The 12,506-nt window shown below is 43.3% G+C and overlaps 2 protein-coding genes across 2 annotated transcripts in view; one reads left to right on the top strand and one right to left on the bottom strand.

The window, feature by feature from the left end:
* Positions 1–5,055, bottom strand: part of LOC134747020 (lutropin-choriogonadotropic hormone receptor) — a 101,026-nt gene extending 95,971 nt beyond the window's left edge. Inside the window, exon 1 of the mRNA XM_063681563.1 lies at positions 4,690–5,055. Within this exon, the coding sequence (XP_063537633.1) occupies positions 4,690–4,913 (224 nt within the window). The 5' untranslated portion in view covers positions 4,914–5,055. The remainder of the gene's footprint in view (positions 1–4,689) is intronic.
* Positions 5,056–7,184: 2,129 nt separating this feature from the next.
* On the top strand, positions 7,185–12,304 carry LOC134747406 (uncharacterized; the record flags this gene model as incomplete). Its single annotated transcript, XM_063682029.1, has 7 exons — positions 7,185–7,396; positions 7,640–7,843; positions 9,282–9,602; positions 9,896–10,095; positions 10,792–10,928; positions 11,149–11,522; positions 12,056–12,304. Coding segments are annotated over exons 1-7 (1,599 nt in total), but the record flags the coding sequence as incomplete, so codon positions are not given.
* Between the last annotated feature and the right edge of the window lie 202 nt (positions 12,305–12,506).

Raw genomic sequence — 12,506 nt, 5'->3', positions numbered from 1 at the left:
TTGTATGTACCTAAATATATTATGGTTTACTTAAGTCATCATGTAAACAAATGAAAATGCATGCATGCACTCGCTGTCACTCATTATTTATGCGCTTCGAGAGTCAACACACATTATTACACAAATACACAATATTCAATTTTGATTTAGGTAAATAATTCAATAGGTTATAGGTACGTCTTTAGATATTATATATCTTTGAAAAATTAAATTTTTATTAGGCTCTCCGAAACATGTCGCGTGAGTGACTAAAAATACGTGAGTGAAACCGAAGATTAGCTAAAAGTTTGTATGTCTCACGGTAGTTTAAATGCGATCTTCGAAAAACCGGCCAAGTGCGAGTCGGACTCGCGCACGAAGGGTTCCGTGACATTACGCAAAACAATCACGTTTGTTGTATGGGAGCCCCACTTAAAGTTTTTAGTATTTGTTGTTATAGCGGCAACAGAAATACATCATCTGTGAAAATTTCAACTGTCTAGTCTGACTATCACGGTTCATGACATACAGACTGGTGACAAACAGACAGCGGAGTAATAGGGTCCCGTTTTTACCCTTTGGGTATATACGGGACCTTAAAAACAAACACATATCGACAAGTACAGCTTGAATCGGGAATATAATGTTGGCTACCTAGTAGCCCTACCACCGCCCCGCGCCTGCACGCCTCACCCCTTTAGGGCTCCGGGCTCGGGGAGTGCTATCGCGACCGCGACCCGCGTCCCTCACTCTACTGATATGATACTCTACAAAACTGCCACAACCAGCCGAGGATATATTATTATGAGGCGAAGCGAGAGACAACAAGTTGTTATGCATGCACCTACCATTTGTAAATCATATTGCACCAGGATAAGGGCGGCAATTGCTGATAGTATTTATATACTGTTGTATGTGTCAATAACGGCACGGCAGATATTGGGTTTGAGTTTCTGTTTACGAACTGGCGGAAGAGCTCTGAACAGAGCAACGAACTTTAAACGACATGTATTATAACACAAACAATCAAAAGTTTGTTCGGAAAACGGATTCATAAAAATATTACAGACAAGAAGTCCCTATAATAATAACTGTCTAATAGTAATTAGGTAATTACAAACAAGTGGAGACGCCACAAGCACAAAAGGGAATTTCTTTAGTTCTTCAAATGTTTAAGATACCTTCTGTCACAGAATAAGCAAAGAGGATATAATAGGATAGAGGAGTACTGTCATAGTAAATTTGTGTAGCCACAGTAAATTCACTGTCATCTATCGACACACCATTAAGACTAAAAATGTAGATGCCTTAAAACGTATTTATATATGGATAAATGTTTTTTTTATTTGCATTTATTATTTTTATATTATTTTGACCCATGTTCTTTCACTGATATGCGTTACAATTGTTAAATAACAAACGAAACCGTCAACGCCATCTATTAGAGAATAGGCCAAATGTGGTAAAACTTGGTGGTGCTATCTGTTCGAGAATCAAATTAATTTCCTTGATTTCCGAGGCATGTTTTTTCCTTAGACTGTATCCATCTAATACGTATAGTGTTTGGAATAAGTAATAGTTATTTTATTATGTATGTAATAAATAATAAAAGCAATAAGTAGTTGAAACTAAGACAAAACTCTCGCCTCTACGAGTAGTCTATTGGAAGCCGGTGCCGCTGCCGTGCCGTGGAGTGCTCAGGATACTTCAAATGCGTCGAGAGTCGAGAGCAATACCCATGAGTGGTCGTTAGGTCGTTACCGTCGTTACGTTATGCTTGTTGGAGTTGGAGTCCCTCGCGCCTCGCGCTCGCGGGTGCGCCGCACGCCGCGCCGCAGCGCCGCTCGCACTCGCGAAGGGACACCGCGGGCCCTTCACCGACTCTACTGCGTTTTTCAGACTCGTATAAGTCGAAACTTGAGTTCTTTTCAACTAGTTAGAGACCCGAATCTTTTGTAGAGAGTTTTTGTAGAGGTTCTTATAAAATTAAACTTAGTTTAAGATAAAATAAATTTTATGCCCGAAAAGGGTAAAACTGTTGATACTCATCAAATAATGTACCTAGTTATACTTCTTGTACCTACACAGTTTACACAATAAATATTTCTGATTTCTGAAATTCACGGGTTAGGTACAACATACAATATCGCTTATTTTCTTTACTGCTACTAGTAAGTATTTAGATAAAACCTACAAATTAATGGAGTCTTTCGGAGGCTCGAGTCCTTTTCAGATAAGGTTGAAAAAATTTTTATATACTCGGGACTTGAAAAACTTTGAAATTGTTTGAGCACAGACACACACACACACACACACACACACACACACACACACACACACACAGACACAGCTTACAGTTTCCTAACAAAGAGTTGATTTCTTTAAATGTGAACTCAAAAGACTCAAGAGTCCCTCTATTTTTAAATAGTTGTCGAGTAGTAATTATCGAGTTTGAGAATGTTTATATGATGTTAATCAATAAATATTATATCTATCTTGTATTTGCGTAGGTACAGTCAACATAGGTAGGTAGAGGTAGGTACCGTATAGTAGCGGATGAAACAACCATTTTACTAAAATTAATTTAAAGATAAGTTAAAGTAGTAAATATCTTTCATTATCTTATTAACGTCGTCGTCGTCAATAGAACTTGCAAATAATGTAAACAAACCATTTCACCTTCATTACTTCGTAATCTCGCTCTTTAAAAGGACAACCATGACCTTATCAACAGTCTATGTAAGTACGTAAATATTTTATTTGTATAAATTTTTAGTTAAATTAAATGTTAATTATTAATATTTCAGGGAAAATAACCTTCGTAAGAATGTTAGGTTATGTGTCAAACGTTTACAAAATTTGTCATACTTGTTTACATTATTTGCAAGTTGTATTGACGACGACTTTAATCACAACAGCGATTTTGAATGCTATGAAAACGATGTGCAATATTTACCATAACAACAGCCATATATATACTCATTTCGTGGTTTATATACTTATCGAGTTGCGCTCGCGCTAGTTGCATCTCTCTCTAACATCTCTTTAATACAACGAGTTCAAAACGCGTGTTATCGATATTGCTACAAAGTTCCTCCAAGGAGCCATATCACACCATTCTTGAACAAATCTTCGACTCTGAATATGGCATCACGTAGACATTTACACCTTGCTTGTCTTCTCTTTGGCGTTATAAATTGCAAGTCACCCGAGTATCTTTATTCTAAAATAAATTTTTCTTCTTTTCATAAACGACACGCCACAAGATCTACTCGACGTTGCATTTTAGAAGTACATCCTCATAGGACGATTGCCTTTACCGGTTGTTTCCGTTTTCTTGCGACCAAATGCTGGAATGATATCCCCCCGCCTTTAAGACAACTTAAATCTAAAAAGACATTTAAAAGTCACTTTAAAAAAATACTTCTTGAAAAACAAACCGCTGGGATTCCATTCGGCTATTTGGTTGCAGATTTCAGGATATAACATGGTGGGGCTGATGCCACACAACTAAAATGTCACACAATTTGGAGACTTACACACAGTACACTACACACGGGTCATTTACCTACTGTCTTAATATTTAATCAAGTAATTATCACACGACATGCACATATAATCACACTTTACACAGTACATTTCATTCCGCTTACGTAAGCACATTGTATATATATTATCTGTTGTGACCTGGGTCCCGGCAGAAAATCAGTGCTTTGCTCCAAAGAGCGAAGCGTATCACTGAGCCGTGACCCTTTTGTCCTGCTGCAACGCACACAGTTTGCACATAATTTTACACCATTTCTGTTTCATTTTTATTAGGGTATTCTCGTTATAATTTTATTTCTTTGTTAGTGTAAGTAGTAATTAGTTTTTTTTTCTTCTGTTGTGTTTGTATAAATATTGTGTGTAATTGCAGCTGTACAAATAAATCTTTTATCTATCTATCTATCTATCTATCTTTCCTTAATAGGGATATTAAATGAAATAAAGCAAGACCAAGACACAGTAGGGGCGACATATTCGTTCATTTGAAAAAGCCCTTTAATAAAGAATAAAAAAAAGAGGGACCAAGAAGTGAGTTGAGGTATAATTGGTAAAAATTATAAAACTTATGTTGAATAAAAAGTTCAAAGAGTTTATGTATGCTGTTTGCTCAACATACGATACGATACGAGTAGATGGTTTACACATATTATACTTGGAAAAATCGGTACTAAATTAATGTAGTTTAATTATCAATTGAAACGTTAAATTTTGGCTTTGTTAAAATTCAGGCTGCGCGCAGGTGGTTGTAGCGCCGGCCGGCGCGGCGCGGCGCTAAGCAAAAGAGTTCAACGCGCGGCGCGCGCGCACCTCCTCTCGCCGCTGCCGCTGCATACATCTGAGGCCGTGAGGCCGCTCAGCCTGCGCTGCGCTGCGCTGCGCCCACTCACATGGTGTCACTGTCATGTCAACTTCGCACTCGATCATGACCAACCTTGATGAGGAACTACGACTGTATATTGTTTATTTATCCCGACCGGTCACGATCCGATTGCTGCACCACATCGAAACGAAGAAATGCAATACGGCTGCCGGATTTACATATGTTATACACTTAGCAACACTCCTAACTGTACATCGGTGGAGCTTATTACAAAAGGCATATAAGGTCCACCGTCCACCGATACTGAACAGTTAACAAGGTTCAGAGGTAGGTAAGGTACTCACAGTTCAAGCAGGGCGGCATGCAGCGGCGGCAGCACGCGCAACCCGGCGGCGCGGCACGAGAGGCGCGTGCCCCACGCCGCGCCCGCGCCCGCCGCGCCGCACGCGCACCCCGCCGGCAGCGGCTCGGCACAGCCGCCGCCACCGCCGCCACCGCCGTCGCCGCCCGCGCCGCTCGCCAGCACCAACAGCGCCGGCACCAGCGCGCGCCACATCGCGCCCGTCATGCGGGCCGCGGACGAGTTATCATCACTTCACTTCACCACAACACTGATATTTCCAAAGGTCAGAACTCAGATCCTAGTTGGACAGATCGCGGTCGCTCGCGAGTGTCGACGCGTGACGTACGCGGTGTACGGAGGGTAGAGAGACGTGGTGTCACTCGCTCGGCGCGGCGTGGACTGGCGTGCGGTCCCGCCGCCCGCCGCCGCCGCCGCCGCCGCCGTCGCTGCCGCGCTTTCCCCCGCGCCGTCGCCGCGGAGTCTGCGGCCTCCTCTCGGCACGTCATGTCGCACGGAGATGTGCACGACAGTCCCACACCGTGCACCTCTATCCTGAACCTCTATATTTACTACATACGATATACTTATTTTTTGCTTGTTGTTTAAATTTCACCTTTCACCGACATTTTGGAAATGGCAAAGGAAGAAGAGATCAAGCAACTTCTATCCACATTTATTTTATTACTTATAGGTTTTGAATGATTTACGGTTAGTTTCACTAGACTTATATTGACCGGGATATAGACCGTGATTACCTTTTGTATTGTTTTTGAGCTCCCGATATTTCGACGCAGTTATATGCATCTTGTTCACGGGTAAACTCCCCCGTTCATATATCCCACTCACACCCCGAAAGCGCATCAAGTGCATAGAAGTTTAAATTGTGTCTCAAATAAATATATAAGCATGCATATATATGTATGATATGTATATAAGGATATTGCATGGTATAGGGAATCAATAAAAAGCAGTGGATAAAAAAAGAAGCTACCCAAAACCCACCTGTATATAACCATGTCTCTAGCAAATAAAAATTCATTCATTCATTCAAAATACTAATTCTGCGCAGATCAAGTCGCGGGCAAAAGCTAGTTTATAATATTAGTATGGATATGGATGACTAAAATGGTAAAGTATCAAAAGTATTTGTCAATTATTTTAAGATCACGAATGACCTTCATTATATTTACGTAAATTAATATATTTTAATGAATAAATATTTACCGATTATGTACCGGAGACTAATAATTACTTAGGGGGACTATTAAATAGGTAATTATTTTATATTAAATACAACATAAATACCCGTCATAGCGGAAGCACGTTGTGTGACTTTTTGTAAGTCGATATAGTCGGCTTTTCGCCGTTTTCTACCCGTTGACAAAACCGAACAATATTAAATATAATTTCCCTTGTAGTTTTATGTACGGTTTTATCCTGTTTTGATAATATTTTATGTATAAAACTTGCAGTTTTGTAAATAAAAATACACAATGACAGAAGTTTGATGTTTACTTTTTACAAGAAAGGTGTCAAAGGTTTGGGTTTGATTGCCATATAACATTGATAATGTTAGTTCCCGTTTCTGACACGAAGCCAACTCGAAGCTTCTCTTTCCGCACAGACTCTATAATTATTAAAATCATTTTGTAAATTTATTAGAATAACAACTTCAGCTACTCGTCTGGCTGAAACTCAAAGGAAGGAAGTTGGTCCGAGGGCTAAATATCATATTAGAATACAATGCCTCTTATTGACTAATACAATAGTGTGACTGCTTACCATCAGGCGATTACATCAGGGTATAAAAAAAGTGTAACCGCCAGTACATATATTATATGTATAGACAAGCTGTCGAGAACAAATTGTGTCCGCGAGGTGTCCGCCATTTTTTGCGTTTGACGTTTGTCACTAAGCTATAGTACATTTCGATGCTAGTGCGGAAAGTATGTCATTACCCCACGAGTACCGAGATATCTTGACTTGATAAGACTTAATTGGGACGTGTGAAGAATGACATTTTCGCACGTGTATCGAACGACGTTTTTTAATAAAGTGGCAGATAGCGACATTTCGGATTCGCGTTTCCCGGTAGTAGTGAGTATTATATTCTTTGCCCGGTAGGTCCTCTGTAAACAAACCGCCTTGCATCAATGTCATATTTTATTATCTCTAAAAACTTGTAAAAACCTGTTAAAGGTACAGTATGTATAAGTTACTCTATGGTTTACTAAAAAGGCTAGTGCTGCACTCTGGTGGCAGAACATTGCAGTAATATCTTATAACTTATTATGACTTAAAACTTTATGAGAAACAATAGCGACCCGATTAAAATTGCTGGTACTTTTGTAATTTTAGTTCAGACCTTATTTTTTGGTGTTTAGTATTTTTTTATGGCGAGAGATTTTTTTATTTAGGGTACCTACCAAAGTATTTTTTGGTGAACATTATATTTGTAGCCTTAACTAAAATTTGATAAAAGAAGAAAAAGCTGTGACAAGTGACAGGTGTCATTCAGCCGTGATAGCAGCTCGGAGGACGCGCGATGTTTATAGTGTGCAGCGAGAGTCACCGGCTCGTTGCGTGAGCCGAGCATGTTGGGAGCCAACTGGGCGCCGGCGGCGTTGCTTCTGCTTCTGGCCGCCTCCGCCGCCGCCGCCGCCGCCGACGAGCCGCTGGAGGACGAGGTCGAGAGTGCACCGTTTGCGGTCAGTTCAATGCTAAACACACACGAGCAATGTCGCGTGATCAATAGGTTAATAATAATGGTGGTTATTGCGACGCTGTTTTTCGTAATAGTCCATGGCTTTATTTTTCTAACGTCCATCTGTGCAGTTTGTCGAGTCGACGTAGCATAAGCACGCGTAGCACGAGTGAACATTTATTAATAATAACACCTAATTAGAAAAGCTAAACCTTTAGTCACGCAAAAACGATCTGTTGTGTTGCAGATAGTGGTGGAGCACGAGGACGGGTGGCGCTGCGGCGGCGCGCTGGTGTCGCTGCGCGCGGCGCTGAGCACGGCGACGTGCGCGCGCGGCCGCGGCGCGCCGCCCGCCGGCGCCGGCGCCGACCTGTGGGCGCGCGCGCCCGGCGCCATCACTGCGGAAGGCGCGCGACGCGTGGCGCGCATCGCGCTCGCTAGTGACTCACAGGTTACATGTTACATTACATCCCTGTCGTTAATAGATTCTGCTTTATTTCAATATATCTGACTTTCACCAGCATATCTGGGGGCACGGCATTGCCCCCGCCAAGTCGAGCAAAACAAAGAGGCACGGCCGTACCATCCTTTTCTCGAAGCCATTCAGGACATTTACAACGTTCTTTAATTTTGTGATAGCTAAAGCTAGAACCCTGAATTTTCAGTGACGTATAGAGCATAACATGATTTAGATATATTCTCAATAACATGTAATTTGAACATGTAGTTTAAGAATAATTGCATGTCAAAGTTCCTTAGTTTTGTCACTGACACACTCACTCACGATCATCATAATTCTAAGGTACTTCTAGCAGACCCACGAGCTCCAAATTTGAATCGTAATTAGTTTTTAGCGTATCAAGCCAATAAAAACTTAAAAATACTGCAATATCAGTCACGTTTTAAAGATTTAATAACTGCACAAGTATGTCATTATTAGGGCTAGCGGAATGTTCAATTAGGATTATTTCAGATTATTTCAAATAGTTGACGAATTATCATTATGACATTATGTAGCCGAATTATCATTAAGTCATTATAAGTATTAAAAAAATAAAGGTCAGTGTCTAATATTGTTACGGTTTTAACACCCCCTGGCACCGACTAAAATAACCGACTTGGTATCACATTACATTTCAAAACTTTTTTGTAGTAGAAGAACTGGGTTGCGAGACTTGCATTTTTTACATGTAATGTTTTTGATGGGATAGTATTTACTAGCAGATCCTCTGTTTAATTAACAAAGACAGAGATAGCACTATACAGCAGCATTGCATGCTAATGGATCGCATGAAGAGGTCGCATTTTACAAGTTACAATGTATTCATGATGAAGTACTGTACAAAAAGTACACCAACAAAAACATTAATGTGAAATAAGATCCAATATTACGTATAAGTTTATACGTAAAAACTAGCTAAGACAAATCCTTTATAATTTCAGGATTCTACACAGCACAGAACTTGGCACCCATATATCTCAATTCTTTTCTCGGCGAGACGACACATATTCTTAATATTGAACTTGGCTCTCATTTCACATTTATGTTTTTGTTTGGATTACTATAACATTTTTTGAGCAATGTCTACGTATTATGTCGTCATCCCTTTAATTAAATCCCGTCATTTAATTAAACCTATGTATATATTATCTTGATAGATGTGACATTGGCACAAGCGATAAGGATCAATGAGGGCTATCGTTTTTTTGCTCACCAGTTGGCGCCTCTGTTGATGGTGGTCCAAAAGACTAAAGAACAGCTGTCAGTCATTGAAGTGACAAGTGACATTTCGAACTATGGAAAAGACCACCATCTACACTAGCGCCCCTAGCGGCAAATTGATACGCGTTAGCCCTCATTGATGGTTAACCTAGGCGACGTACTACAGGGTTTATCCGAGAACGAGAAGTGGACAGAAAAGGCGTGGATCGGCGTCGTCCTGGACATGGCGCTGCTGGAGCTGGAGGCGCCGTTCGGCGCGGCGGCGAGCGCGCGGCCCATCCTCATGGCCGCCGGCGACGAGTGCGAGCCGCGCGGCAGCGGCAGCGCGCCCGCCTGCCACGTCGTGCGCACGCCCGCGCGCGCAGGCGGCGCGCTGCGCGTCGGCAACGCCGAGCGCACCTCGCCCATGGCTTGCGCCACCATCGCGCCGCACTGGGCTGCCATCTCCGACACGGCGCTTTGTCTTGTTGGGCCAGAGTTCTGCCAGGTTTGGCTATGGTCTTCTTAAAACGCCACTGCACAAAACTCATAAGTAGCGCATCTTTGGTTTGTTAAATATCTCTATTATTTACAATAGACGCCGCAGCGGGTGGACACCGTATTTGAATGCCGCGTGTGGCTAATGAGTCAGACCACGCACATATAGGTACATTAACGAAAATGGCATTGGCGTCTGGTCAAGCAGATCGTAACCGCTTAGTGCCACTACAGATCGATTACACACGTGCTGCTGATATATTAGGTTATCAAATATGTAATTCATTCGTTTTGTGATTTTAGAGCGACTGGGGCGTGGGCGTGGTGTGCGCGGGCAAGCTGTGCGGCGTGCTGTCGCGGTCGGCGCGCAGTCCGGGCGAGAGCGGCGAGAACAGCAGCGAGGGCGGCGGCGGCGCGGGCTGCGGCGACACGCACGCGGCGCTGCACGTTCCGCGCTGGCAGCAGTTCGTGCACTGCGCGCAGACGCGGCGCCGTTGCGGCCGGTACGTGCCGTACACTTACACACGAACTGACAGAACAGCTAGTTCTAACCTATCCTAACACCTTAAACTGTTGTGATGCTGCAGTATCCCCAAGAATTTAAATCGCGGCATATTGGACTATTATAAATGAACTATAATAAAATTATTGCCTCACGGGGATCCTTATTAAAAGAATGACGTCTATGCAGGCCAGAGACTCTGCATGTAGAAGCCCTTGGACGTCTCAGGTGGTGGGTTACAAGCTTTTTGATGTGCCATATGTATCATATGTCTGCGCCGTATTAAAGTAAGGGATGATCAAGGCTTTGTAGACATTAATCTTTGTTTTTTTGTTTGAAATCATGGGACGTCCAGAGTCCGTCAGTGACATTGGATCGTTCGAGATCGGCCAGCTGCTAGCATTGCGCGATGTTATATCTCCGAGGCTAGGGTGTTGTCGCGCCTGATGCTGCTGCCAAGAGACTTACTTACTCGTAAAGTGCGTAGCCTCTTCTAGGGTCTACATACAAAACTGTCGGGGTCAGGTCACCTCCACTAGCTCGATCGACGTTTGAGGATTTGATATTTGCACAGATACCTTTGAACTTTTATTTTGACTAATTAAATTGTTTTTGTCTTGGCATTCCTGGCAAGCTGGTATGATTTGAGTGCACTGTTAACAAAAAGACTTACCTGTGTATGTGTTTGTGTGTGCAGCGATAGTTGCGCCTCGGTGTGCAGCGAGCGCATGCTGCTGGAGGCGTCGGTCAAGGAAGAAGGGGGCCTGGCACGGCGGGACGGCAAGCATCACCCGCGTCACCGCCCCACCAGTCCTACCACCACCGCGCCGGAAGGTACGCGCCGTCACTACTCCGCCCAATTTTCTTCAATACCAAAGATATTGATGTAACTACGTATAAGATAAATAAAGTCTAAGGAAAAAATGTGCCTCGGAAATCAAGAAAAAGCTAAAAAACAAACAAGTTTTATATGAAAAACTTAAATTTGCTGTATCTTTTTAACTATTTAGTAGATCTTTGTTACGATGTTAACAAAATTTAAAAATTGTTTTAGATGACTACATGAAAATGAGAATAACGACATACAGCACACAGTGGCCTCGTAGCGAAGCGCAGAGCGAGTGGCTTAGAGCGAGCAGCGAAGCGCAGAGCGACTGGCGCAGAGGGAGCAGTGAAGCGCAGAGCGAATGGCGCAGAGCGAGCAGCGAAGCGCATAGCGAGTGGTTCACCGTGGAGCACGCCTGGCGGCGCGCCGGCGCGGGCGGCGGTGCGGGCTCGGGCGCGGACGTGGACGCCGGCACCGTGCCCACGCGCACCTCGCTGGCGCCGTCGACTCCGCCGCCGACGCCGAATACTTACTTCAATGCCTCTGTAATGGGCGGCAGGATGGTGCAGTTCGAGTTCGAACCCTACCGAGCTGATTTTAAGGTAGAGCCGAATGCACCTCCTACTCTGTACCTGTCACTCATTATTGTAATGGCAAACGAGCATCTGCTCCACCTGATATTAAACTGTTAGGCAGAGTTAGGAACCGTAACAAAGAGCAGCCCAATTGGGAATGAACCTTACACTACAGCAGTAGAGAGCCATATTCTTGATGTTAAAAATATGGTTGTATGAGCTAGGGCTGTATGCGCGGTGTTGACAGAGAGCAATAATCTTATTAGCAATTACTTACTTTACAATTACAGTCGTGCCGCGCCGAACACTTTCTACCGGGGTCTAGTGGTCGTTGCAAATTATCGATACATCAATTTTGCCTTTGTACATATCGTTCTGCATCCGTTTTCGACGCCTCGCCTTTGATACAACAGCCACCAATACCGTAGAAAACCGCTCATTAGGGCAATGCAATGAATTCTTATCATAGTAGGTATCCAACTATTTTCAAAAAGCGAGTGCTTGTGAGTAATTGTCGATGGTGATACACATGATAACACATGGGGGGTGTTGTGTTGCAGATCGGCGAGTACGGCGACAACGAGGCGAGCTACGACGCCGTCGGGGGGGGCGGCGGCGGCGGGGGCGAGGAGCCGGCGCGCACGACGTCGTCGACGGAGCCGCCAGCAACGTCGCGCGTGCCCGGCCCCGAGGCGCTGCAGGAGGACACCAACTCGACGGCTCAGCTTATGGAGCTCACGGCCGGCGGCGCCCGACAACTCTCGACTACGACCTCAATTTTATTTACGTTATGTTTTACTAATTTTGGTGTTAGCACGTTGATTTTTAAATCTTTACTTGTCCAGTAAATTGTCGCGTATGTAAATAATTAACATTATTTATTGCCGTTTGAATAGATATCCAAAAATCTGCCTAAATCTAAAAGTCCCTTCCAATTTCAACACCATATTCCCGATGGACATAGACATAAGGAAATAATTTTACAAAATTTGATGTATTTATAAACAAAAG

This window comes from Cydia strobilella, chromosome 14 (genome assembly GCF_947568885.1).
Source record: "Cydia strobilella chromosome 14, ilCydStro3.1, whole genome shotgun sequence".
NCBI classification, from domain to species: Eukaryota; Metazoa; Arthropoda; class Insecta; order Lepidoptera; family Tortricidae; genus Cydia; species Cydia strobilella.
Note: the sequence above shows the minus strand (reverse complement) of the source record. Positions and strands in the feature narration are given on the sequence as shown.